General features: G+C 41.2%; 3 protein-coding genes across 7 annotated transcripts in view; 1 reads left to right on the forward strand and 2 right to left on the reverse strand.

The window, feature by feature from the left end:
- Positions 1-62: 62 nt before the first annotated feature.
- Positions 63-10,506, reverse strand: atg13 (ATG13 autophagy related 13 homolog). Of its 2 annotated transcripts, XM_082524520.1 has the most exons (18): positions 10,353-10,506; positions 9,254-9,334; positions 8,901-8,981; positions 8,676-8,795; positions 8,448-8,494; positions 7,310-7,450; positions 7,167-7,207; positions 4,681-4,777; positions 4,465-4,572; positions 4,057-4,150; positions 3,764-3,862; positions 3,328-3,411; positions 2,429-2,529; positions 2,149-2,290; positions 1,988-2,065; positions 1,756-1,863; positions 1,484-1,612; positions 63-1,369 (listed from the first exon to the last, which is right to left on the reverse strand). In XM_082524520.1, the coding sequence occupies exons 2-18, from the start codon at positions 9,320-9,322 to the stop codon at positions 1,292-1,294; spliced, it is 1,617 nt and encodes a 538-aa protein (XP_082380646.1). In that variant the 5' UTR covers positions 9,323-9,334; positions 10,353-10,506; the 3' UTR covers positions 63-1,291. The 2 variants fall into 2 exon arrangements, with proteins under 2 accessions (XP_082380646.1, XP_082380647.1); XM_082524521.1 differs by lacking the exon at positions 3,764-3,862 and having other exon boundaries at positions 10,353-10,505.
- Positions 10,507-10,660: 154 nt separating this feature from the next.
- Positions 10,661-14,626, forward strand: harbi1 (harbinger transposase derived 1). Of its 2 annotated transcripts, none has more exons than XM_082524540.1 (7): positions 10,661-10,781; positions 11,285-11,450; positions 11,535-11,737; positions 11,885-11,972; positions 12,090-12,297; positions 12,379-12,554; positions 12,969-14,626. In XM_082524540.1, exons 2-7 carry the CDS (start codon positions 11,286-11,288, stop codon positions 13,194-13,196), a joined length of 1,068 nt encoding a protein of 355 aa, XP_082380666.1. In that variant the 5' UTR covers positions 10,661-10,781; position 11,285; the 3' UTR covers positions 13,197-14,626. The 2 variants fall into 2 exon arrangements, with proteins under 2 accessions (XP_082380666.1, XP_082380667.1); XM_082524541.1 differs by having other exon boundaries at positions 12,996-14,626.
- Positions 13,292-24,379, reverse strand: part of creb3l1 (cAMP responsive element binding protein 3-like 1) — a 42,236-nt gene continuing 31,148 nt past the window's right edge. For all 3 annotated transcript variants that reach the window (XM_082524530.1, XM_082524529.1, XM_082524528.1), the window contains 7 exons: positions 24,215-24,361; positions 23,935-23,993; positions 20,296-20,364; positions 18,345-18,447; positions 17,623-17,788; positions 16,471-16,639; positions 13,292-16,382 (listed from right to left, as the gene is read on the reverse strand). In XM_082524530.1, coding sequence (XP_082380656.1) covers positions 16,346-16,382; positions 16,471-16,639; positions 17,623-17,788; positions 18,345-18,447; positions 20,296-20,364; positions 23,935-23,993; positions 24,215-24,361 — 750 coding nt within the window. In that variant the 3' untranslated portion in view covers positions 13,292-16,345. The remainder of the gene's footprint in view (positions 16,383-16,470; positions 16,640-17,622; positions 17,789-18,344; positions 18,448-20,295; positions 20,365-23,934; positions 23,994-24,214; positions 24,362-24,379) is intronic.

Genomic DNA, 24,379 nt, shown 5'->3' on the forward strand with positions numbered 1-24,379 from the left:
GTAATTCTGGATCCTGGTAAAACATCCCAGCCACTGAAGACACGAGTCACAGGTTTGCCATGTAGTTTGTACAGAGCTTTATTGGGACATCTACACCAAAAGAAAAGTTTAAAGCTTTCAACCAAACTGAACAGTCATGGATGTTACCCTCTGAAGACAACTGGAAATGTTTCCCTCTTTTAATCAAAAAAAGATCAAAATAAACATAAGCATGTCGAAGAGCGCACGGTAAACACCAGGCTACTGGAAAGCTCAAACTAACATCCTGCAATAAAATCCAGTATCCACGCAGGTTATGTTGACTTCTTGATTAAACTGGGGCTGGTTAAACCTCATGGTCATTTTCAAGGCTGCGATTTAAGATGGTGGTAAATTTTATTGAACTGGGGGGGTCATTATTCCCCTTGATTCACAATTACCAACCTTCAAAATGATCGTTAAGTTTCAACAAAAACCGACGTGTTATCGCAGGGGTGGGATGTTGTATTAGTTTCAGCTAGGAGTACGTGGTTTAACTGGCAACTGAGTGTTGTTGCAAAGCAAACTGAAGCGTGGAAATGTTTTCTGTACAGCAGTTAATTCACTTTACATTCCACTGGGGACATTTGCAAATGCTGAAGTTGGCAGTTTAAATCCCCAGACCAGCTGGGAAAACCTGCTGAGGGACATTGAAGCGAGCGCCGCCTTCGCTGTAAAGCCGAGCACAGAAATCCTCTTACAAGGCCATGTGCAACTTTATTTGTCCAGACTGGCTTTAAAGAGAAAACTCATAATGTGAAACGTACTCATTCGACTTGTAGATCCGTCAGCTTCAGCTCAGATATGATCAGCAAGGTGATTTTAGTGTTCGGCGGTGAGCTACAGTTCTCAAGAATGCAGGTAGCCTGTCCTCGGATGTGGGTGGTTGTCTGAAGTGACTGAAAACGCCACGATCATCTGATTTGATTAAACACTGAAGATGAGAGCCGATTTACGCCACAGAGAAAATGAAGACCTTTGAGTTGGATCAACCCTACCGGACCACAAAGGGGTGTGTGTGTCAGTGTCACAGGAGATAACATAGTATTTACAGTGAAGATGTACAAGCTGTTAAGTGTGCTTGACAGGAAGGAGAGGGAAATTTCACATTGAAACACGGTGATTAAGTCAGAGTAATTTCCACAGGACAAACAACCAGAGGAGCCTCCAGTCTGCTTCTCCCTTTCATTCATTTTTCAGTGTCCATTTCTTTGTCTTTGTCTCCTCAGGAAGTCCTTCTCTACTTTCAGCCTTCGCCCCCCTCACTCCTCGCCTACTGAAGCATGTCCACGAAGGCGTCGAACTCGTCTATGTTTTTCTCATAGACGCGCAGCTTCTCCGGCAGCGAGTCCTGTGGAGGGAGAACGCAAACTCACGTGACTACTGAGATTCATTTCCGTGCTGTCAATTCTGTAGGCGCCAAAAGCTTCGCCGTCAACACAATTGCAAATAAGAAGGTATTTACCAGGTCGTCGGCCATCGATTGGGAACTGATGTGAAGTGAGAGACTGGCCAGTTGTGGAGGATTCTGAAACTCTCTGTAGAAGGTGCCCAGATCCATCGGCAGCAAGTCGTCTTTAGAGAAGGCCGGACGCTAGGTAGACGGGAAGAGAAACCACTTCAGCTTCATAATAAAACACCTGGAATCTTGTTTTGCTTTAAATTGGACTTTTTTTTTTGTTTGAACCCAGCTGTGCACTGTTTTTTTTTCCCCTAATAAAAAAAATAACTACATACAAAATCAACCATGACGAAGTCGTCCTGCTGCCCTGACCCCTCTGAGCCCTGAGAATGAAGGCTGCCCTGCAGGGGAGATGGGCAGGGAGGAGAATCTGGAGGGTGAACCTGAACACAAACGCACACGCACAGCAGAAAAGGCGTCAGCCTTAAAGTGAACCTCAACTGTACTTGTTGTGCAAGACAAGACATTTGGGAGCATTATTTTTGTCCACCATAACACTGAAGTTACCATAGGATCATTCTCCTCTGAGTCCAGGCCTCGAGGAGCAAACGCCGCAAATGGCAGGTCCAGACTGGCTGCTGTTATCTACATAGATACACACAGAGCAGGGTTCAGTGTGGTGGGTGAGAAACTAAAATCGGTGTAAAAAGCAGCTTAAGATGACGTACCTGTGTGCTGGGTTTATTAACAAAGGCTCCGACCTTCCTTGTGAACGCATTGAGCGACTCCACAGGGTCCGAGGGAGAAACGCTCCTCCGCCCTTCTTCTTTGCGTCTTTCTCCGCTCTGCGACAAGCCGTCATCATCGCCACTGAGAGGAGAGAGAGGGACAAGACAGGAAGTTTAAATTTCAAAATGATTTAACGGAACTACGGACCAACACTGGAGTTCAGGGAATAAAAATAGGTTACAGTTTTCACTGGTTAATGCAAAGCCAGCGGACAATCACCTGCTGCTCGGTGTGTTGGGGGCATGCTCTACTGTCAGATGAACATCTGCTCCATGAGGAGGCATCAACAGAGCCCCGCCTTCCTTCCCAGCATGCAAGACCTAGAGAAGAAGCAATGGCAGGGTTATGAGAGGACATAAACAAGAATCTTGATGGACATTGTTTAGTTATTTAAGAAGCTAATTAGGAAATAAGAATGTTAATCAGTAAATAGAAGAAATCATAACTGCAGTCCTTCATTAGGCTTTCTGGAAAACAGAATATCAAACTATGAGAATAAACCACCATAACATCATTATTTATAACAGTCAGAAGTCTTTGCTTCACTGATCGCATCGTCCTCATCATAAGTGGGACGTTTTATGCATTCCTGCAATCACCTCAGAAATGGAGTTCCACAGGGTTTGATTCTTAGTCCACTGCCGTTTCTTTCTAATCATGTTTATTTCTAGTCAGTGTTTCAGTGTCAGTTTTCTTTTTATGTGGAACTAATTTTATGAACTTATTAACACTTTAATCATAGTTTTAAAATGTTGCGGTGATAGCCTTGCAGCAAGAAGGTCCTCTTACTATGACCTACAAATATGAAGTTGGAAGATTCTTGTTCAACAGCTGGCTCAAAAATTTAAAATAAAACACAGCTTTTTGTTTAGTGTAAAAAGTATGCCTGACCTCTTCCATCACAAACTACTGAGCTGAGAGCTTTGATGTCTTTCCACGGCTGCCTCGGATCTTAAACCTTTATTTTCTGACACTTCTTCAGATCATTGTAGCCACTGGTGATTCTTGTTTAATTGAGTTCTGTTGTTTCTGTCTTCCTATTGTGTTCTTGTGAAGAGAAAAATAAACTCTGGGCATAAAACATAATTAACTGCTGATGGTGTGAATGGCGTTATCACCTGGTTTGGATTGGAAGCAGGGTGACAAAACTCTGCAGCTCCTGTTAAAGCTGTCGGCTGGTAGGATAACCTGGAGGCGTACAGCTGAACAGGAAGAGACACAGGAGGAACGATTAAGCATGGAGGAGTTCAGGTTTATCATATACTGTGTGACTTTTAAGGGACATGCTGAGCTATCACAATGATAGATTTACTGAGGTGGTGCCATGTGATGTGGATGATCAAACATGTCTAGTGATCAGCAGCAAACTGAAGCTGTGCACTGAACAAAGTAGTGGAAATTTAAACAGAAGATGGAAAGAACAGGATTAGATGAACACACGCCCAAAAGCAAATGTTAAGTCTGAGAAAACAGATCTGTTCAGTGCAGAATCAGGATGTGTCTCACAAAAACACAAAGAGTCACACTCCCTCCCAATGGTCAGTATAGACTCACAGTGTGAGTGACAAGTCCAGGAGCCAATGGGAGCTGCAGACTATCCAGCGGGAGGGGCTTGGGCAGTTTAGAGGGAGACGGGCTCAGCGTACACACACACTGAGCCAAAGCAGGCGCGCGCACACACACACACACACACAGATAGAACGCACAACAAGACAACAGGAAAAGAGAAAAAAAAGACAAGGAGAGAAAAAGAGAAAGCGAAATGAAAAACAGGAGTGAAAATGGAGAGAAGAATCCACAGGTTAAAGAAAGAGATGACGACGAGGGGCGAGGGAGCGTACGCTAACCTGAGAGGGAGGGGAGGTGGAGAAGGAGGTGGCGCAGACCTCCTGTGAGTCCTGAACGCCTGCAAACTGCCCTCCGTCCTCTTCATCGGGAGCCCTGCACACACAGAGATATTTGTAGTTGAAGTTCTGAGCTGATGGCAGACATGTATACATTTGTTTCTTTTACTGAAAGATAACAGAAAGCCTGAGGTCAAATGACACAGAGTGATATCAGATTAAGACACTGTATGTTTTCCTTCTGATACACCGATTCGACTCTCATGGAGATAAAGGACAGGGAGATAAAGTGTGACCTCAGAATGATGGATTGCATCACCTTGAATCTGACTACTTAACTTCTGCACTTGGAGGTCATTTAAACTTCTCTGCAGTTGTGGGAGACAAAACCAGACTGAGTGGCGAAGCTACCTGTAGTTGCAGGGATGGCCCATGTTTGCCGGACGCTGGCTGCTGCAGGGAGGATCCACAAAGTGATCCACGATGATCCCCATGATGGGAGCCGACCTTTCGAATTGCCTGAAGAGGAGGACAGTTAAACTGCTCATAAGATGCGTTTCCCATTGGAATAAATATACAAGAACCTTCTCTGAAGAACAGCTGTTGTGGCTTTGATTTGTTGGTTACCTGTTAGACATGAATGCCAGATTGGTGCGGTAGGCGCACGAAAGCGTGATTGTACCGATAGGGGTGCCAACAACTCCAACGCGCACCGTTTGGAAACCTTAAAAACAAGCACAACATAAGCAAATGTAAACCAGCCCTATAGTGTGAAAGTACTTAATGCAATACAGTAGTGATGAAAGCTTACTTTTGAAAAAATGTTTACAGTACAAGCAAATCAAACTGCTGTGTCAAACTGGAGCAGAAAACATGGAGAGATGTGTGTTGTTCAGTGTTTCTGTATTGATTTAACAAATGTCAGTCATGGAGCCGAGTTGGTCCTGATTTAGACTTCTGTGGTACACCATTGCAGAGCCCACATCGCAACCTATGTGACTGGCTGATGTCGTTGCAGACTTTTATGCTTGTGCGGGTGCATTACGTGTTAATTACCACGAGTCCTTATGTTGACGCTGTGACTATTGTTCCTTATGTATCTCTGGAAGTGCACGTCAGTTTTCATCATAGATTTCCCAGTGAAGCATAAATTGGTGATGCTTCAGTTGGAAAACACTGCGACATATGGCACAACCACAAACACCTCTGAACAACAGAAAGTACAACATAACCTGGCGCACACCTCCCTAGAAATTTAACTACATGTCAGGTTGTCGGTCATCCAGGTCATAGTAATCTAAGGAGCTTGGAAAGAAAAGCGACTGGACTTGAAGTTTCTTGAAGACGTTTCCACCTCTCATCCGAGAAGCTTCTTCAGTTCTAAAAGCAAACGGTGGCGAGTCCCAGGTAGAGCTGGGCGATAGAACGATAACGATATGTATCGCGATATAACTTTTACTCGATAGAGAAATTAAGCTATCGCGATAGACCTCGCCGCTCTTGTCCTCTTTTAAAAAAAAGAAAAAAAAAAAGAAAAGGTCAGCCAATCCAAATTAAGTAGCGCAGAGCCGAACCAATCACAGCCGCAGTGTCACGTCGCGTGACTTGTTACGTACAGCACAAGTGCCAAGCCGCACGTGTGTTTGTTTGGGAAGCAGCCAGCGGGTAATGGAGCCAGCGCGTAATGGAGGAAATGAGTGTGCCGACTAGAAAAATCAACCGAGCGTGACCAAAGAGAAAACAGATGATGGTTCCAACGCCGGAGAGATTGTCGAACGGAAGAGCCATAGAAGTTCCGTAGTGTGAAGGTATTTCGGCTATTTCAAGTCTGACAAAAAACAGAGTAGCGTGCACTGTAAATTGTGCCGAAAGCAAGACTGGAAATACAATAAACTGGTGCATGCGTCACACTGTGCGCCACGTTATTGTTTCGGTGAAATGAATTTCTACAATACTGTTACTGTTAATTCTACTCTCTGCAGTGTTTAAATGCTTACATATACACACAGTTACTGTCCCTCCACACATACGACTCGGTTCTGCTTCTATGCCCCAGCTTTGTTTACTTTTTCCCACCGAGGCTTCTAGACTTCTGATTGGCCAACATCTCTACACGGTTAGGAATCTAGCTCCACCTGCTGCTTTGGCATGTTCATAGCAGCGTTTTCCTTCATTTCTGCCTTTATGTGTGGACGGGATTATTTTTTAAAACGAAAACGGAAAATCTCCGTTTTCAAAAACACCCGTGTACGTGTGGACGTAGCCTCAGTCTCTGACTGGAAGCGCTAATTCATCATTCGGCTTTTGTCAGACTAAAGTAACTGTTAAAACTGTTTGAAAAGCTAAGCTATACAACAAGGAGAGATTGAGAATTTTCTTTTAGTTCTCAGTTTATTTGATATTGACAAAAGTTAGTCAGTTTTGTCTGTTCTTCTGTAAAACAAACTAAGATTTATTTTTAGAATTAATATTTTGTTTCTAAGTGGAATTGACAATTTAGTCTGTTTTGTTTGTTCTATTTTGAAACTTAAACGCTTTAGAGGCTGCCTTTTGTGTAGTTTGCAATATTTGCCTTTATTTATCTGAAAAAGTCTCATGTTCCTTAAGTACATCTACCCTGTTGAACTTATTATGGGAAATAAATATTTAAAAACAAGCTGCTGATTATTTCACATTTTACTTGTGAGCAACGGCACATTTAAATCTTACAAATATAGTTATTTGGCTTATATCGTGATAGATATCGTTATCGACTGAAATGAAAAAAACATATCGTGATATGAAAAAATCTCATATCGCCCAGCTCTAGTCCCAGGTATTGAAGCCCTAATGTTGTTGTCCCTTAAAAGGATCGCTGACCCACTATTGATCATGTGCCTCATCACATGAGTCTGAAAAAAGGGTCATTACATATCAGGTTGCAGTCTACAACTACTGTGAATGGCCTGTTTAGCACCATCAACTCCTCCGGGGCATTTACAGCTACTTTGTCAACGCAGTTTTGAATTTATCAGAGAAAGAACAGCAATCATTGTCTCAATATAAGGAATATTTAACAGTTGTAGGCTCTACAAAGCTTTTTCACAGAAGCTTAAATCAGGTCTTAAACTTACCTTCTCCTAATCCACTCAGCTGGACCTCCCCGAAGTAGATCCTAGACAGAAGAAGCAACACGCAGTTTAGAAGAATGGACTGAAAACAGCACAAAGATAAAAAGGAGTGAGATGATGCATTCTGGAAGTGAGGACAAATGTACCTGTAGAGTATGACATAGTCGTGTCCCTGCTTTCTGGACAGTTTATAAGCAGGCGTGACTCTGGTGATGGCCAGCAGAGACTTCAAGAGGACAGACAGACGGTTATAGACTGCATATGACACCTTGATTTCCTTATCGCACCTGCAGCAGACAGAAAACACGGTGATGTGTTACAATACAGCAGCTTAAGGGGATTTTAAAAATATCTCTGCAAGGCAGCTCGTTTTCGTGTTTCCAGGTCTGCTTCTCGCCGACTACCTTTCTTTGATACCCCTCTCTAAATTTATCTTGTATGAATAAAGCAGTGTGGTGCTTGGGGAATGGAGACCATTACTGATCATTTTGACTGTACTTTCAAAAGCACAGGTGCACAGAGTAATACCAAAATTAAAACAGTGTTTTGTACAGTGCTGGTGGACCTGACAGGGTGCCGACAGGCTCACTTTACCACCTACAGAAACAAAATAGTTCAGACACAGTTTTCAAACGGAAACACTTCAGCAGTTAGGTCAAATTATCATTCGACTCTTCTAGTTTTAAAAGAAGTCTGATTTTAAAGAGGTTTAAGAGAAGCTAATGCCACTCGTCACTGACCCACTTTACTGATGTGTTTATGGGCTCAATCACTGACTTCACATCTCACTGAATACAGCAAGACACTCGTTTATTTTAAATTACGGTTCTCATTAGAGAAAAAAAACAGCCATAGACCAGAGTACACTTACAGAGAACTCCCTTCTGATTTACAAGTTCCTACAATGAAATAAGCTTCAAGACACCAAGAAGGTGAGGGTCAAAATTCTCAGCTTGAGGCTTGAGGATAGGACCTCATTGTCCATTAAAGTGGGTGATGTCCAATTGTTTATATACAAATTATTTTACTCAAACTGCTGGTTATTACTGCATTTCTGAGCTTCTTCATGACTTGGATGCTCACAAAGCTCTACGTTTAGTACGGGTGTCTGACAGCTAAGTTTTGGCAGAGAAAATCAGTAACAGTACTGATTCAGATACTATAGTTAAAAGATTTGTGGTCCTGCTGGCTGATACTGTGCAAACATGGAGAAGCAAAATCAGCAACCCTGAACCACATGGCCTACAGAAGACTTTTACTAAAGCAAAAACAAAATTCACTCACTTTTCATTCATCTCCAGGCACCAAGTCTCTAACTCCATCGAGTCCCCCTGAAGGAAGACAAAGCAAAGAAAAACTAACGAACACAGTTACATTAAAGAGGCTGCATATTTAGTTAATGATGTGGTCTGGCTGGTGTTGCAAATGTGTAAAACAATGATAAATCCCAAAGCCCAGTTTTTACAAAACAAGAAAACAGGATGCAGGTTTTTTGTTTGTTTGTTTTTTTACCTCTGATGTCTTCAGAGAGATCTCAACACACATGGAGCGCCCGATGCCTGGAAGCTGGCCAGCCAGTGCCTTTTTGGCTTCATGGGTAACCTCTGGGATGTCTTTGATGGCCAAATTAAACTAGAAGGAATATTAACCTGAATATCCATAATCCATGCCATGAAAAGATCCACAGTTAACTTGAAAGCCAAACAATCATGACAGAGAATGACTACGTTGTTTTACCCAGTCAGATCCAGTAGGCGATGATGACGAGCGAGTGCAGATCTTCTCTCCCAGCCTGGCTTGGACTATCACCTGGACAGTCTACAGATACAGAAACAGGCTGCTCAAACAATGAGCTGGTTTTACAGAAACAATCCATAGAAAATTGCTGACAAGCCTGTCCAAAATATAACAGGCACTTTTATGAAAGAGACATATGTTGGAAAAGATTGTTTTAATTCCAGTGCTTTGAGCCACACTAATAAAAACCTGGCTTTCCATTGTTTATTTATTTATTCACTTCTGAAGCCTCAAATGTCCATTTAGAAACCTGCAATTACAGATGTATAGAAAAAGTTATGTTAGTGTCTCACCTTAAGTGCAAAGAACTTAATAAACTTGTCTAAGTCCTTTTGATCCTGGGGCTTCAGGTCACTCTCCATATTGTTACAACCCTGCAAGATAGATGATCAATGGAAACTTATTGAGGAAACAAGGGAAATTATTGTGTTATAACACAATAAAAATAATACAGCCCACAACAAATAAGGAGGATAGTTACAGTAAAAGTGTAAAAGCACAGTGAGGGCCCTAAACTGTGGGAGTGCAAAACCTTTACATGTAAAACAATGATAAACACAAAGAAAGTAAAAGATAAGACTGAAATTGCACAAGTAGTGCAAATTACATTAACAAATAAAATAATTAATAAGTAATATGTGCACTATAAATCTAAGAAACAGCTGCAAGAGGGTAAAATACAAAAATACACCTTCTTACAGCTTTTTAAAACAGATTTATGGTGTATACATTCAACCAAACAAGAGTGAGAAACAAAACGTAAACTATTCATGTACATACATGTGCATGCGCAATTACATGTGTTTAAGTAAAAGTGACTGAAAAACCTAAATACTGGGGAAAAGCTGAATTCAACCCCCATTATCTCCCCATTGTCCACGTGTTGGGGGGTTTTCACTTTCCCATTTCAGGACTACAGTTCCTAAGAAAATATTTCAATTACTTTAACAAAATAAGCATTTTTCACCACACTGGCAACAGTTTAGCGTTTTAACTGAAAAACGTGGACAATATAGTAATAAATAAAAGGAAAACTTTATCACCGTGGTCTTAGCCCTCCAAACAACAGTGGACTACAAAAAAATAATAATAAAAGCAGGCTAGCAGGTTAGGCCTCCACGTTGAAATTGTCCAAATTATAGTTAGAGGTCATGTTAGAAAACAAAAAAAGACTGACAGCCTTATTACTCTTTACACAACAACCGATGGTAAATTCAAATTCTACAGTACCGTCTTTTTTTGGACAACTACGAAAGGTTTAAGGTTCGCAAAGCCGAATCTGTGAAGCATGAGGATACTGACCCACGGAGCAGCTGCCGTTAGCCTGCAGCTAACACTAGCTGCCCAGCTCAATAACGTACTTTAACTTGATCGCGAAACAACAGTACTTACATTAGCTGTGACCTTAACAACGGAGCTTCAATAAAATGCAAGCCAGTTTAATGCAAGCGAGACCCAGAGCTGTGTCACACAGACATTTTATACGCCCATTTGAGATGTACACAACGTCAGCAGCTGCTGTGCCACTTTTCTGTTTATCTTCTCCATGTCGACGTGTTTGTGTAGCGGCGTGTTCACCGCGGCGTTTTCGTTAAAATACAAAACTGCTACATTTAGAGTAAAAAAAACAAGTTTTTGACAAAATAATCAGGAAGTATTTTTACGCGATTTGAAAAAAAATTATAACCACACTGAACTTATATCTAAAACATAAACGCCAGTCTGTGTGGCGAATCTGCGAATTCAGAGCCGCAGGTTAACGTTAACTATTTCAATGACTTGTTTTTTGGGTCCATAAATGCTTTATTTTTTTATCTGAAGGTAAGAGTATTGTCCTTAATCGTGCAAAAATTATTTATCAGTGCTTTCAATTCGATGTGCAACTGTCCCACTACTACATGACAGCAAAGTCGTCATCTCAAGTGAGCAAAGAAAAAAAAAATAATAATAAACGCAAGCTAGGGTAGCACGTTAGCACGCTGGCTTGACTTGGCTCACATGTACTGGAGCTATCCCTAAAGCTAATGATGGCTTGCTGATAATAACGTTTAAAACATCAGGACATTCCCGCCTAGTATTAAACTCTCGGTATTTAATGGGTTCTTGTATACAAAGAACGTGAACGTGGTTTTCCTTATTAGCGAAAATATAATATCAGCAAAATAGCACATTAATAATTGTAGCAATGTTTAGTGGAATAATATATGCTGCAGATTAATCTGTATGTAAAATTCCTCCCAGGTTTGAGGAAATAAGGCTATAGCAAGTATTTAAATTGAGTTGCACTTATTAGCAATTAAAAGGAAACGTTTTCTTATCCTCAGCATGGCCATCCCTATAGCCATCTTGGACTGTGATCTACTCCTGCATGGTCGAGGCCACAAGACCCTTGACCGCTTTGACCTGGACTCAGTCTCAGACAGTTTCCTCATCACGCAATTTGGCTTCCCCAGAGACTTTATCTTGTATCTGGTGGAATTACTCAGAGAGGTTTGTGGGCCTTCATGTCATGTTAAGAGATCAATTTAACTTTGTCTTTATGAAATATGCAAACACTACTCTGTTGTGTTCCAGGGTCTATGCAGGCGAACCCAGCGCTCCAGAGCCATCAGTCCTGAGGTCCAGGTGCTGGCCGCACTGGGTTTCTACACATCAGGTTCATTCCAGACATCTATGGGGGATACGATCGGTATAAGCCAGGCGTCAATGTCGAGATGTGTGTCCAATGTGACGAGAGCCCTGGTGGAGAAAGCACCTCAGTTCATCACGTTCAACAGGTACGATGATGTTATGCCACTTGATGTCAGGCAGGAATGACAAAAAAATTTGAAACTGTAACTTTGTGATCCCAGAAACTTGTTTTTACTTCAAAAGAAGTAAAAGAAAATCTCACTTGAATAATAATAATGATGTTTTCCAAACAGAGATTTATCCACCGTAGAGCAGTCCTTCCGGGAGTTTCAGAGGGTCGCAGGATTTCCTGGAGTCCTGGGGGTGCTGGACTGTGTTCAGGTTCATTATATGACATTGTGTAATTAGTGTGTGTGTTTATGTGCATGCACGCTCATGCACTCATTTGTTTTTACAGGGGTAACCTAATCATCTCTCTTACTTTAATTTAATTTCCAGGTGGCCATCAAAGCACCAAACAGCGAAGACTCCTCATATGTGAATAAGAAGGGCTTTCACTCTGTGGCCTGTCAGCTGGTTTGTGATCCCCGGGGACTGTTACTTAGCGCAGAAACGCACTGGGCAGGTGGACTCCAAGACACTGTTGTTCTAGAAAGATCTGCTCTTTACAAACAGCTGCAGGACACAGAGCAGGGCTGGCTGCTGGGTGAGCTCTGGACTTTTTATTCCTTATTAGAAGTTAGCTTGTGGCGTTGGAGTCAGAGGTTATAAGTTTTCCGATTTTCAGGTGACAGCCGTTACCCTTTGAGGAAATGGCTGATGACGCCAGTTGACTGCCCAGAATCCCCTGCAGAGTTTCGATACAATCTGGCCCACGCGGCTACACGTGAGATCGTGGATCGAACCTTCAGAGCCATCCAAACCAGATTCAGATGTTTAGATGGCACCAAAGGATACTTACAGGTATGGCAAATGTGTCACAGCCAATAATCAGGCCCAAACATTTTAGTAGAAATAAACCATGAGACATTTTTAACCTCCAAACAGTGTATTTATTTGTTCACGTTCTGCCCAGCAGAGTGCCCTCTGGTGGACAAACTAAAAAGCTGAAGGATGTTTCTCCAGTGTCCTCTTTATTTTTTTTATTTATCAGATGTCATAAAAGCCAATACTGATAGATCGGCAAATAGGTGATATCTGCTGATAACATCTGACAATCTGCTGAGTTCACGGTATTAGAATGATACACCATCAGTACCAGAGTCAAACAGGCCACGGTCATAACCGAAAATGAGACCTTTACCTTATTTGTGAGTGAAATATAGCAATGCATCTGGCGTAGTATTGCCAGTAATGAGTTGGTTTTTGCATCTGTAGCCGCTACCCCTCCTCTCCTGTTTACAGTACTCTCCAGAGAGGAGTTCATCCATCCTGCTGGCCTGCTGCGTTCTCCACAACGCCTCCTTGCAGTCTGGATTAGACGCCTGGACTCTGGAAAGAACAGAGCCTCTCGAGCAGCCAAAGAGCCTCAACCAGAGACCTGAGGACCGTGACAGCCAGGCAGAGGATCTTCGAAGGCAGCTCATATTCAAACACTTCAGCTGAAGCTGTGGGGGTTAAAGGGGACGAAGATTGGGACCAGTGCAAAGCTCAATATCACAAGAAACACATTTAAAGCAAGAACGTTCACCGACACGCTGTTGCTGATGCAGTTTTTTAATATTTTGCTGGATTCTACTCTACTGACTATACTAAGATAACATAGATATATTTATGTATGGAGAAACATGCAAGACGCTATACAACAAACCAAGGCGACATATCCATACACATTTCAAATAAGTGAACTCCCTGGAAATGCTTGATTATTCCCTCAGGACATTCAAATAGATTCCAAATCTTCATGGAGTGGTTGGAATAATCAAGCACCTCCTGGTGTTTGACAACTATTCAAACTGTGCAGCTGCTTTGTCATCCAGGTTTCTTTACAAGTTGAAAAAAAAAATCACCCACCCCATTATTTATTTTTTTAAATCCCACCCCTCTAATTTTCTTTTCCCCATTAGATTCCACAGGTTAAGATCTTGGACTATGTCACAATACAAAAACAAGACCCTTATTTACAACAACTGCACATTAAGTTGTCTTTTTTTTTTTATGTACATCGGTGCATTAAGACTCACGGGTGAAAATGACAGGCTGCAGTCACATGATTTTCTTCTTTTTTTCTTTTTTTTGGAGCATGTGCGGCATGACGGAACAGTCACAACGTGAAACAGATACAGACGACGTGAGTAAGAAAAGCAGAAAATCTGTGGTAGCTAAATTTTTGGCGCTTAAAATTGATTTTGAAGTGGCAGAACGTTCTTAAAGGATTTAAATAATGAATAAGGCTTTTATTTTGAAGGAATACCGGTCATTAAGGGTGTTTTTTTCCCACTGTTTCTTGAACCTTGTCAAAAAGTGTTTGTTTTTTTTTGGTCAGTTTTCAATCAAGTTATGTAATTAACAAAACTAGTGGTGTTTTACTGCCTGGAATGTATTAGTCATTTAAATGGCTTCATCAATATATACAAACTTTCTACAAACAGGAATAAATACAACATACACTGCTGTCGCATGACCACATTTTTATATCAGGATTGCTATACTTTTTGTGTAGTTTATTCAAAGTTTACTTTTTACATTTAATTACCAAAAAAATATATATAGAAATTAAACTTTTTTCCCAAATATTTTGTTTTCTTATATTCTGGAGATTATTTTTGGTCAAATTACTGCGAGGAACCCTCAGAGATTTTCATGCGACAGCAGTGGAACATAAACACTGTATTACAGTTAAAAGACAGAAACAGATCATGTCAAAGCTTTACACCTGATGAATCAGCATGTAAAACGTTACATCATCCTAAATGCCAAAACACAACGTAGCACTATTTCCTTGTTTCCTTTTTTTTGTGCATAAAATAAATATGCTCTTTTTTTGATGCTCAGAATATATTATAAGTTGTATTTTTATGCTTTTTTTAAACGTTATTTTAAAAAAAAATGGAGACAATAAGATAAAGTAACTTTTTTTTGATGCATAAATTAAATATGCTCTTTTTTTAATGCTGCAAATATATTACATATACATTTTATAATTTCATAAAAATACTTTTGTCATGTTTCCCCAACCTCTTTATGATCCCTCGGTATGAAAATATGATCTCTCTCCCAAAAGAAACAGAGCAGAATTTTGGTCAGAGCTGGAAAAAATTATTCAATTATTCAAATGTCAGATGCAGATGTAAAAAAGCTGAAGCGTAATGGAAAGAATTTTTTTCTTAAAGCCAGATAAAAGATCCACACCCTGTGTTGATTGTGCTAAGCGAAACTTTTTTTGGATCTGTAAGAGAGATCTTTGTCAAACAAGTTGCGACTGTTGTGATCTCAAATGTGTAAAGGAATGTGAAATAAAAAGGTTTCACCCAGATTTAAAAAAAGATGATTCATCCATTTTCTGCAACAGAATAAACAAATCGTTTAGTTCGAGGAACATTTTCAGGCCTGTGTTTCCATGTGGGACTTTAGGTGTAAGGCCAAGTTGGTCATATTCAACTGAGCGAAGTGGAAGGCACTTTCAGAATGGCACGGCTTCCAAAAGCATATGTTGATGCCTAGTTGGTGTTGGTGCTTACACATGCTGTTATCTATTTCACACTTGGCTTAAAAGTGTTTCCTGTTACAAATGTTCCTATTAGGTCAACTGCTCTGCTCCACTCTGTGTGTACAGGAAGGGCTTTCACGTATACGGGGAAACAGAGAGCAGAGGAGAGATGACCTAAAAACACAACAGAGGCTCATACTGCAGAAAAAATACACATTGATGACATATTAAGCAGATGCAGCCCTTCGTGCTTTGTTCACCAACCTAATGTGGCACATCAGGAGCATCTTGGAATAAAAGTACAAGAACTACATGATAAAAACTAGAATCCCACAGTGGACGTCACGTTTTCACTGTTTTTAAATGCACACTGCCTTTTTTTTTACATTTCTTTCAGCCACATTCCCATAATTCTTTCTGTTTGCTCTTGCAAAAAGACCGCGTTGCTTTGCTCTGAACAGGAACGCTACACTTCATTTGTTTTGGGGAGGAATTAAATATATTTCTGGAAACGGGAAACAACTGTTTTAGATGGTCATCTTTAGGGCTGTCTAACAAAGTAACACAAAAGGTCTTTACGCGTGATCACAGCATAAGTGACTCATATATGCCTTTCATTTTGGCAGCTGTGGCTATTTTGTGCTCATGGCCTGTTTAAGCCAGTCAAATCTATAAGCTCTGACTGCAGGTTCTTTAAAGTTTAGTAAGGCGACTGTGTTTTTAATGTTTTGTGAGTTATAAACTATTTTTTAATAACTACATATAAAAAAAGATTCGTTGAGTATTTAAAATGATGCAAGATTCTTTTTTGTGCATAACAATGGAGATTCCAGCACGAAGGTCTGTTTAAAATCGAGAATGTTCAAGTACAACAGAGTCTGTCAAAGCAGAGAAGTGACGCTGTAGATAAAGGCATGGTAACAGAGGTGCAGGATGGGAGCCGTAATCTAAGCTCACTAGAGGAGATGATGATAATGGATTTTCTAACAAACTAACAGAAAACGTTTTTTGGTCCAGCTGGATGTTGATTTCAGCAACCTGGAGCATTGGGGTCCTTTGGAGGGATTCAGGGCTGAGAAGTTAGATGAGGAGAGGCTGAGCTGTGTCAGAAAAACTCAGAGTCTCCATCTGGTTTTGTTTCTCTGAGGAGAGGAGAAAGGCAGAGACGGCTGGTTAATGTTTGACAAGTGGCGTGTAAATATTGCAGCATACAGTGGAGTTTGTTTGTACCTCTGCTCTATCTTGGACCCGCTTGTCTGGTTGCTGTGGCCGTCAGCTGTGTATCGGCTGATCTGGTTGTGGGAGTGGCCTTCTGACTGTAGCCTCTCTCCTTCTGATGTCGCTAAACTCTCCTCCAGTGGAGCCTCTTCGTTGTAGAAGAGCAGGCTGCGGGAGCGGACTACGACACAGAAACATGCACCGTTCACTGGACATCCCTTGTGAGCCATCGTTGCTTTTAATTATGTGAAACCAAAAGCTTTTTGTACATATTTCAAAATATCTCCCATTTCGAACAACATCCCAGTTACATTTTTTAGTTCTTTCTCATAGTAAGGGTCAGGGCCTGACTATAAGACCCTGACCCATCAGAAATGATCATATATAAACTTTCCAACAACTGTGAAACAAAGGAAATTCTATGCTGAGTTTAAAGTCAACTGGATGAGCTTTTCTCATATTTTTTGCTAAAAGCTGATTCCTATTGGTTGACTGCTCGGTTCTGTGTTTGGTGGGAGGGGCTTACACACGTGTGGTGAAACAGGGAGCAGAGGAGAAAATCTAATATGACCACAACTCTTAACACTGAATTGAAAACAGTCCAGATACAGAATTCTTGTGACTCCAGTTTTGTTTTTAATTATTAACTTATGTGTTTTCCACTTTTAATTATTTGTATGGGGAACATATAACTGTGCCTTTCTCTCCCTGGACAGTTGCAGAGGAATCTGGTCAATTTTAGGGGGTTAGAGCTTATTAAACCTCACCACTCAGAGGATGGTTGCTGGCAGAAGGAAGTTGCACTTAATTTGATGACAGCCTAACTTCTGGTTTCAGTAGGGCTTTCCCAGGAGTGAGTTGTTAAAGGAAGTGAATTTATAGGGAAGTGCAAAACAGCTCGGAAGGAAAATCAAAACCTGTATCCACTTTCCAAATGGGCTTTCATTTTGAAGAAAATTGTAACAGTATATATGAGAAGATGGAGAAAATTATATTTCTAAAATGTGATGCCGCTCTTTGCTCTGTCTAATAACTGTAAATGCATTGAATGCATTAGACTGGAGCTACAAAAGGAAACTTCAGCAAAGGATAGACACCTTTTGATGATGACAAATCTGCCATAAACACTAAGATGCTAAATACTGAACATATTTCTAGACCTACCCTGACTGGTGGTGTAGAGGTCCGCCGATGGAGAAGAATGAGAAGAGGGGGAGGACTGAGAAGAAGCGGGGGAGGAGGGCAAAGAGGAGGTGTGACTGACCAGGGAGAGGGGAGAAATGCAGGGAGAGAAGGAGCCCAACACCAAGACAAAACACAGGGCCATCATCTGCGGATAGAGGGGAACATAACACTCGTGTTAATAATAATCACCAGAGCGCTCAGACTGTGATGCTCGTGATGTATTGGGCTCATGCAGACACTTCAAACTTATTGAATTCTGAATTTCAGTGCATATTCCAAATTAAGAAAAGAAAAAAGAACCAAAAAACATTTTTTAAACTTCTTAGACGGCAAAAGGAAAAAGGAGGAAAAATGGATCCATTCAACAGAGACTGATGGAAAAGAGGAGATGCATGTGATCATCAATATGAGTTTGCTTGATATGAGTAATATGACCACTACAGTTGTGCTTAGCATACATATAGTGATAGGAGCCAATCATTATCATTGACCGCTTTAAGATGATTTAGCCAAACGAGAATGCATCTTCTAAACTTCAAATGGGAGGCAGGTAGGCTAACATCATAGAGACATATTAATTGTAATATTTATACAGTTATAATAAATCCAAATGCTGTCCAAAAGCAAATAAAATCACCTCAATTACAACAAAAATATTAACATAAATGTGTGTGAACAGCAACAGCGGCAGTAGTATTTACCATGAGGCATGTTCCTGTCTGAGTTGAGGCCATTTTACACGAACGGGGGATGACCTTCCCTGAAATCAGCGACTGAAGCTTCTGGAGCTGCTGTAGGAGAGACCTGGAGACAGGAACAGAGGCAGGGATTAAAGAACAAGAAGGGCAGTAGTCATTATTTAGTGTATAGAGAAGACTTTGACTCTCACAGGTTGTGGCCTCAGAGCGTTTGGGAATTTCAATCTCTATAATATGTATATGGCTGCACCCACAACGTGCATGCATGGCTTCGATCTCCACCCAACCCACAACAAAGGTCTCACACACACAAACTCAGACGTACAGTTTGTTTCAGCCGAAAGATGCACGGCTCTCATTATCGGGTTTATTCTACATCAAAGAGAACTCTAACCACCTGATTTACTTTTGTTTTCCGTGTCCAACAAAACAAGCAGAGAGCAAAGCTAAGATGAATAGAGTGCATGAATAAAACCACTAGAAAACAGCACATTAGTGGGATCTGGGGAGCAGGGCTCTGATGGTATGAGCTGTCTGTGGCTGTGAGGACACACTCTGACCACTAAGTGGAGACAGAGATCAAGTTTCTGACACACAAACACACACACGCGCGCAATGCAAACCAGAAAGTCAGTTAAACGTTTAAAAAGTCAGACGCTTAGTCATCTGTTGCTGCTTTTATAGTTTCAAATTTCCATGCTGAAATCAATGACAGGCCCCAGAATAGAGCAGGGAAACGCGACCTGTCAGCTGTAGTAAACTCGTGTAGGAATGATGCTGACCTGCATCACTCGCACGAGTCTTTGATGTAAAACCTCAAGTTATTGCAGCTTAAAATACACGGCAGTGAGCGAGTAAACGTGTGTGAAAAAAGCAACAAGGACAATGGAAACGATTGTCAGGTAATTAAAATTCAGTGCTGGAAGCTAAGCTAAACGAAACATATCCTAAACGTTTGTCTGATGTGGATATGCAGACGCTAATCCAAATCCAACCCCGAGTGTGAGTTACACAACTAACAAACCGGTAGTCCTAACCAAGTCCTGCGTGGATCCGACTAGACGGAAAGAAAACAGCACAGGGGAACAAAATGACCACTAATAACTGCATCTGGGACACTTTTAGGAACTGGGAGCTTAAATTTAGTGCGTTTGTTTAAAGCCTTTTTTTAAACTCACATTTACTCTTATGAGAGTGAACGGGGCTGCGTGTTGACTCACGTTTCCCAGTTTGCGCCAATTCATTGTTCCTCCCTGCAGTGGTTTAACATATTCATCGATGTGCATGTGTGTGTGGCTGGAAGGGAGGGGGCTGCCTTCCATGATGAAAGCTGCTGTTAACTCGCCACTTTAATGACAGGCTGAGTGTGCCACAGTCAGACAGACAGACAGACTCTCCTACCCCCTCCTCCTCAGCCATCCAACCCTCCACACCCACCCACCCTTCTAACCACCCACTCCAGGATAATAGCAGATTGGTTTCATATTGTTATAATAACAGAGGAGACAGCGGCACCTCGGTGAGTCTACGCTTTGCTTATAGAGCACAGATAAATTTCACTTCAGACCCCTTTAATTCTCTCACGCTGCATAGATATTAAAATCCCGTAAAGGTTTTACCCACAGAGCGCGTGTGAGTGTGTGTGTGTGTGTGCATACGCTTGTGTATAAGCTACAGTCCTGTTTGTAGTTTTGCATCTTCATTCTCTCTGGGTGAAAAATGAGAACCATCTTCGTAAGGCCTTCTGCAGCTCGTCCGGCTCTCAGTTTACCAGGCTGCATTCTTTGCACACTTGCTGCTCTCAGTGATCGCAATCCAAACATCATTACATGAATGGTGGGTTTGTATTACTGGTGTGTGGAGCCAGCATAAAACAGCTTCAGTCTGTTCAAAGCTGGAAGATAAAGTAAAGTATGCTGGCACACGTGTGCGTGCATGTGAGTGAAAACCTCACCTGTTGGCTGTCTCCAGGTGTTCTACTTTTCTCCACAGGTCGCTGTTTTCTGACGTGTAATTCTCCACCCTGATACACACACAGTCAGAGATACACACATTGTTTTTATTGTCTTATCCCTGCATATGTTGCTCTAATGAAAAACAGCGTTATCCCCAAAGGCTGGAGTATCATGAACGGTACATTTTGACCACTAATTCACAACATTTTGACCGGTAATTATCTGTTATTGTTGAGGAGGCACAAAAACTCAAATCTTCTGCCAAGTGAAAAACTTCTTTTTCTTCTCTAGACTGCTCCCTTTCAGGTCAGCTGCTTCCATTTAACCCTATCCCGACACACCAACCCCCTGCATGTCCTTCTACACTACATCCATGGATCCTAAAAGGTTAATTGTGTTCACCTGGACATAGTGTGTTCACTGGGAGAAATGTTTTGTCACTCATCCTAGTGACGTCTTCAGTCTCAGCTGACTGAAGGTTTCTGCAACCTTTTAAACAGTACATGCACAATGAGTGAAACTAGCTCCACTGGAGGACAATGGAAGATGCAACCATGAATCTTCTATGTGGGTTTCCTCTTTTCCTCCTGCCTGGCATCTCTATCTTCAATATACTTTGAGCAATATAGCCACTATCCTGCCTCTGTTTATCCAGACCATCTCAGCTTGGCCTCTGTAGGTGGTTGAAGGTTGTAGTAGGAAGAGTGACTGTGGATCATCAAGTGACAAACTTCATAGCTGACAAATGAAGGCAATGCACAAGTGCCAAAAGCTGCAGTTCCCCTACTAGCCATGGCTGTTGAGCTCCTGAGCTTCCCTTCATTGCTCATTTTAGTGACTGAACTCTTGGTAATCTGATAAATTTGGCTCTCCATCCTTGGATCCAAATATGCCCCAATTAAAGCAATGGGCAGTCATCTTTTAGGTACAGTCTGTAGCTACGACATGATTTAACCTAGCCTAATCAGCTAACCTGACTTAAAAGGAGGTGAACAGCCGATTGCTGATTCATACCAGCTTTTCTAAGTTACTGCGCTAACAGCTGGATCTTTGAAAAAACTACATGATGCAAAACATGAAGGTCCTAATTCAGAACTATGAGGTCAATAAGTTTATCGTAACTGACAAAGCCTCTGAAATTCATTTAACCAGCTCATCATTTCACAAGAAAAGAATCCTTTGCTCGGCTCAGATGTACTTTAACCACTCCGTGGGTCCCAGTAATGTCAACACCATTTTTTTTTTTACTTTGCACAGTGTCAAACTAGCATCTTTGAGAACACAAATCTGTTACAAAGTTTAAGAAAAATGCCTCACTTGCAAGAGTTTCTCCCTACCCCGTTTTCCTCCTCTGTCTGTCTTCTACTAATCCTACTGATCTCCATTATCAGGGTAACGTCTCGCTAATCTCTCGCTTCCTTTAATCCTCCCGATGTCCCGCTGTGTGTTGCTTGGAATATAACTCATTCATGCACACTCCTTTGAGGAAAGCATCCCGCTGTTTTCTTTTTTAAAGGTTCGTCCAATAATCCCCTCCTCATGTCCGAAAAAAAAAAAATAGAAGGAGATGGATTTCTGTTTTTATGCACGTCCTCTTATGTCTCTGCTGCTTTGGTTGCTTTGATTCAGTTAAAAGAGGCTGCACTCTGACACACCTCTCTCCCCTCGCTCTAATGGGATTAATGGGGCATTTTGTATACCTGTACAAATCTTTGTTGGCACTTGTATTTGTCGCAGTGGAAGCTGTGTAAAAGAAAACCCATATTTTCAACTCTATTTCACTGCCACTGTCAGGAAAGTCAGTGAATCTGGCCCATGTGTTAAGCAGGTTATTGGAGTCCTGCCATAGCAAGGAATGGCTGGAATAATGGAAAGTAGAGAGGAGAGAAAAGCAGTCTCTGTTAAGTTTTGCTGTTCTTCAGTGAATCACAGTGGAGGAGACGAGTGCTGAAGAAATGCTTTGTGCGTTTTGCTTTTTTTAAATTCTCTATCAGACACAAAGAGATATATATATATATATATATATAGATAGATAGATAGATAGATAGATAGATAGATAGATAGATAGATAGATAGATAGATAGAGAGAGATAGAGATAGATATCTATCTATCTATCTATCTATCTATCTATCTATCTATCTATCTATCTATCTATCTATCTATCTATCTATCTATCTATATCTATATATCTCTGACCTCACAAGGACCTGCATTTGCCTCCCATTCACTGGCAGAGCTCTTACGTCTGTTACTGCGCTCAGCTCCAAAGCAGTTAGGGAAACCTCTAAATGCGAAAAAAAAGAAATCTGGCTCTTGACTAAACTGCAACTACCAAGCTCACTTCAGTGTTTTCTCTTTGGGCCCCTGAATTTTTCTGGGGTTTTTTTTCTTTGCCAGTCATGCATGCAATGACCAAAGACAAGATTTTGCATAAAGAGACATGTGGTGAGAGTCATCTTGGGAATAAAACCCTACAAAGCTCTTTAACACTCTCAAATACATTGTAAGGTGAAAGACGTGGAAGATTCTGGTTAGATGTTGCTCTAACTAACCGTTCAAAGGGAGCCTATTGTGCTTGTGCTAATTTTCTGTAATTTACACGATTCTAACATTTCAAATAATAAAACTTTTGGTTTCACATGGATTTTTCTTTTCTCGGCTCTCTGCGATGTCATAGAGAGGGGATCACATACAGCTCTAGCCATGGCCACAGAAGCCTGGTGCATCTGGTGTTAAAACCTTCTGTTTACAAGGGGAAGCCAATGATTAGAAAGAGAAGGGGAAAGAGAAGTAAAAGGTCTTGTTTTACTCAAAGAGTGAATTGAGGTGCTGCACCAAGGGCTGGCTTAACATTACTAAGGATTATTCTTCCCCCAAAGGGAGGTAGAAGGTAATCGTATCCATTTGTTTGTCTGCCTGTCTGTTTGTTAGGAGTCTAGCGTGCACAGTTTTCACGTTATCATTTTCAAATTTTGTGTGATGGTGGATACCAAAAACAGCTTGAGCTGATTTAATTGTGGTAAAAATCGGGTCAAGGTCACACCATGTGAATCTCATTAAAAACTTTGTATTAGCCACAGCTTCTTATGGATCGTCTTCAAACTTCACAACAATAAACGAGGCCTTGGGGAATATGAGTACCTACTGTAGGTTAGCTAAGTGTTTGACCTTCATTGTTAGGGCTCAAGGTCAAATAAGAATACATTATATTAAAGAGGATGGAGAGAGCAGTTCAATACGACGCCCTGTGATTTCACAGTGACGCCTTAACAGGCTGACGTCATTTTGTAATAAAAACTTCGTAAAAATAAAAGTTTTAGTAAAGCCCTTGCCCTTCGAAGGAAGCTGCACTCTCTGAGTGCTCTTGTTTTGAAATGTGAATCATGCTAAGCCAGTCTAGGAGAGTCATGCACAGCTGCTGGGCTGGCATGACAACAGCAGTCAGCAGTTGAGTCGAGTCAGCAGTTTAAGGTGTGAAAGTCTTCTAAACAATGACAACAATGCTCTTAATATAATTTTAAGGAAACTACAATTCTTATTATTTTTTAAAGGCTTTGGAAAGCACAGACGACAGTTACGAATGTAAACCAAAAGAAATGTGCATGGAGCGGAAAGATAACATTTTTTCCAGCCTTACTTTTTCTCCAGACATTCCACATACTCTTTCTTCTTCCTCCGACTCTCCTGAGCTGAGATCTGGAGAAACGGGCACAAAACCAATCATTGCTCCACCACAAAACCACATTTCTAATTGGAGCAAAATTTTTGGTAAATGTGTTACTATTTCTGTTTGAAATAGTAACACAAGGCAGTCCAAGATTCTGGGAATAGCTCACGTTTTTGTTTTTTTGGTTAATTAAATGTTCAGTTCAGCCGTGCACACTAACAGAAGACAAAAAGGTGCAGTGCCTGCTTACCTTATTTTTGATCTTTCGTCTGACTCTCTTCAGTGCCTTCTCTTCACTCTTCGTGAGAGGAAGTTTGTTAGGTACCGGGTAACCCTCCGCAACCAGGGTCCTCTTCTCTTCTTCTGTCAGCATGAGGGGTCCCGAACCCTGCAGTTTCTGCACAGTGAAACAAGC

The sequence above is a fragment of the Aulonocara stuartgranti genome (genome assembly GCF_965226115.1).
Source record: "Aulonocara stuartgranti genome assembly, chromosome: 23".
Lineage (NCBI taxonomy): Eukaryota > Metazoa > Chordata > Actinopteri > Cichliformes > Cichlidae > Aulonocara > Aulonocara stuartgranti.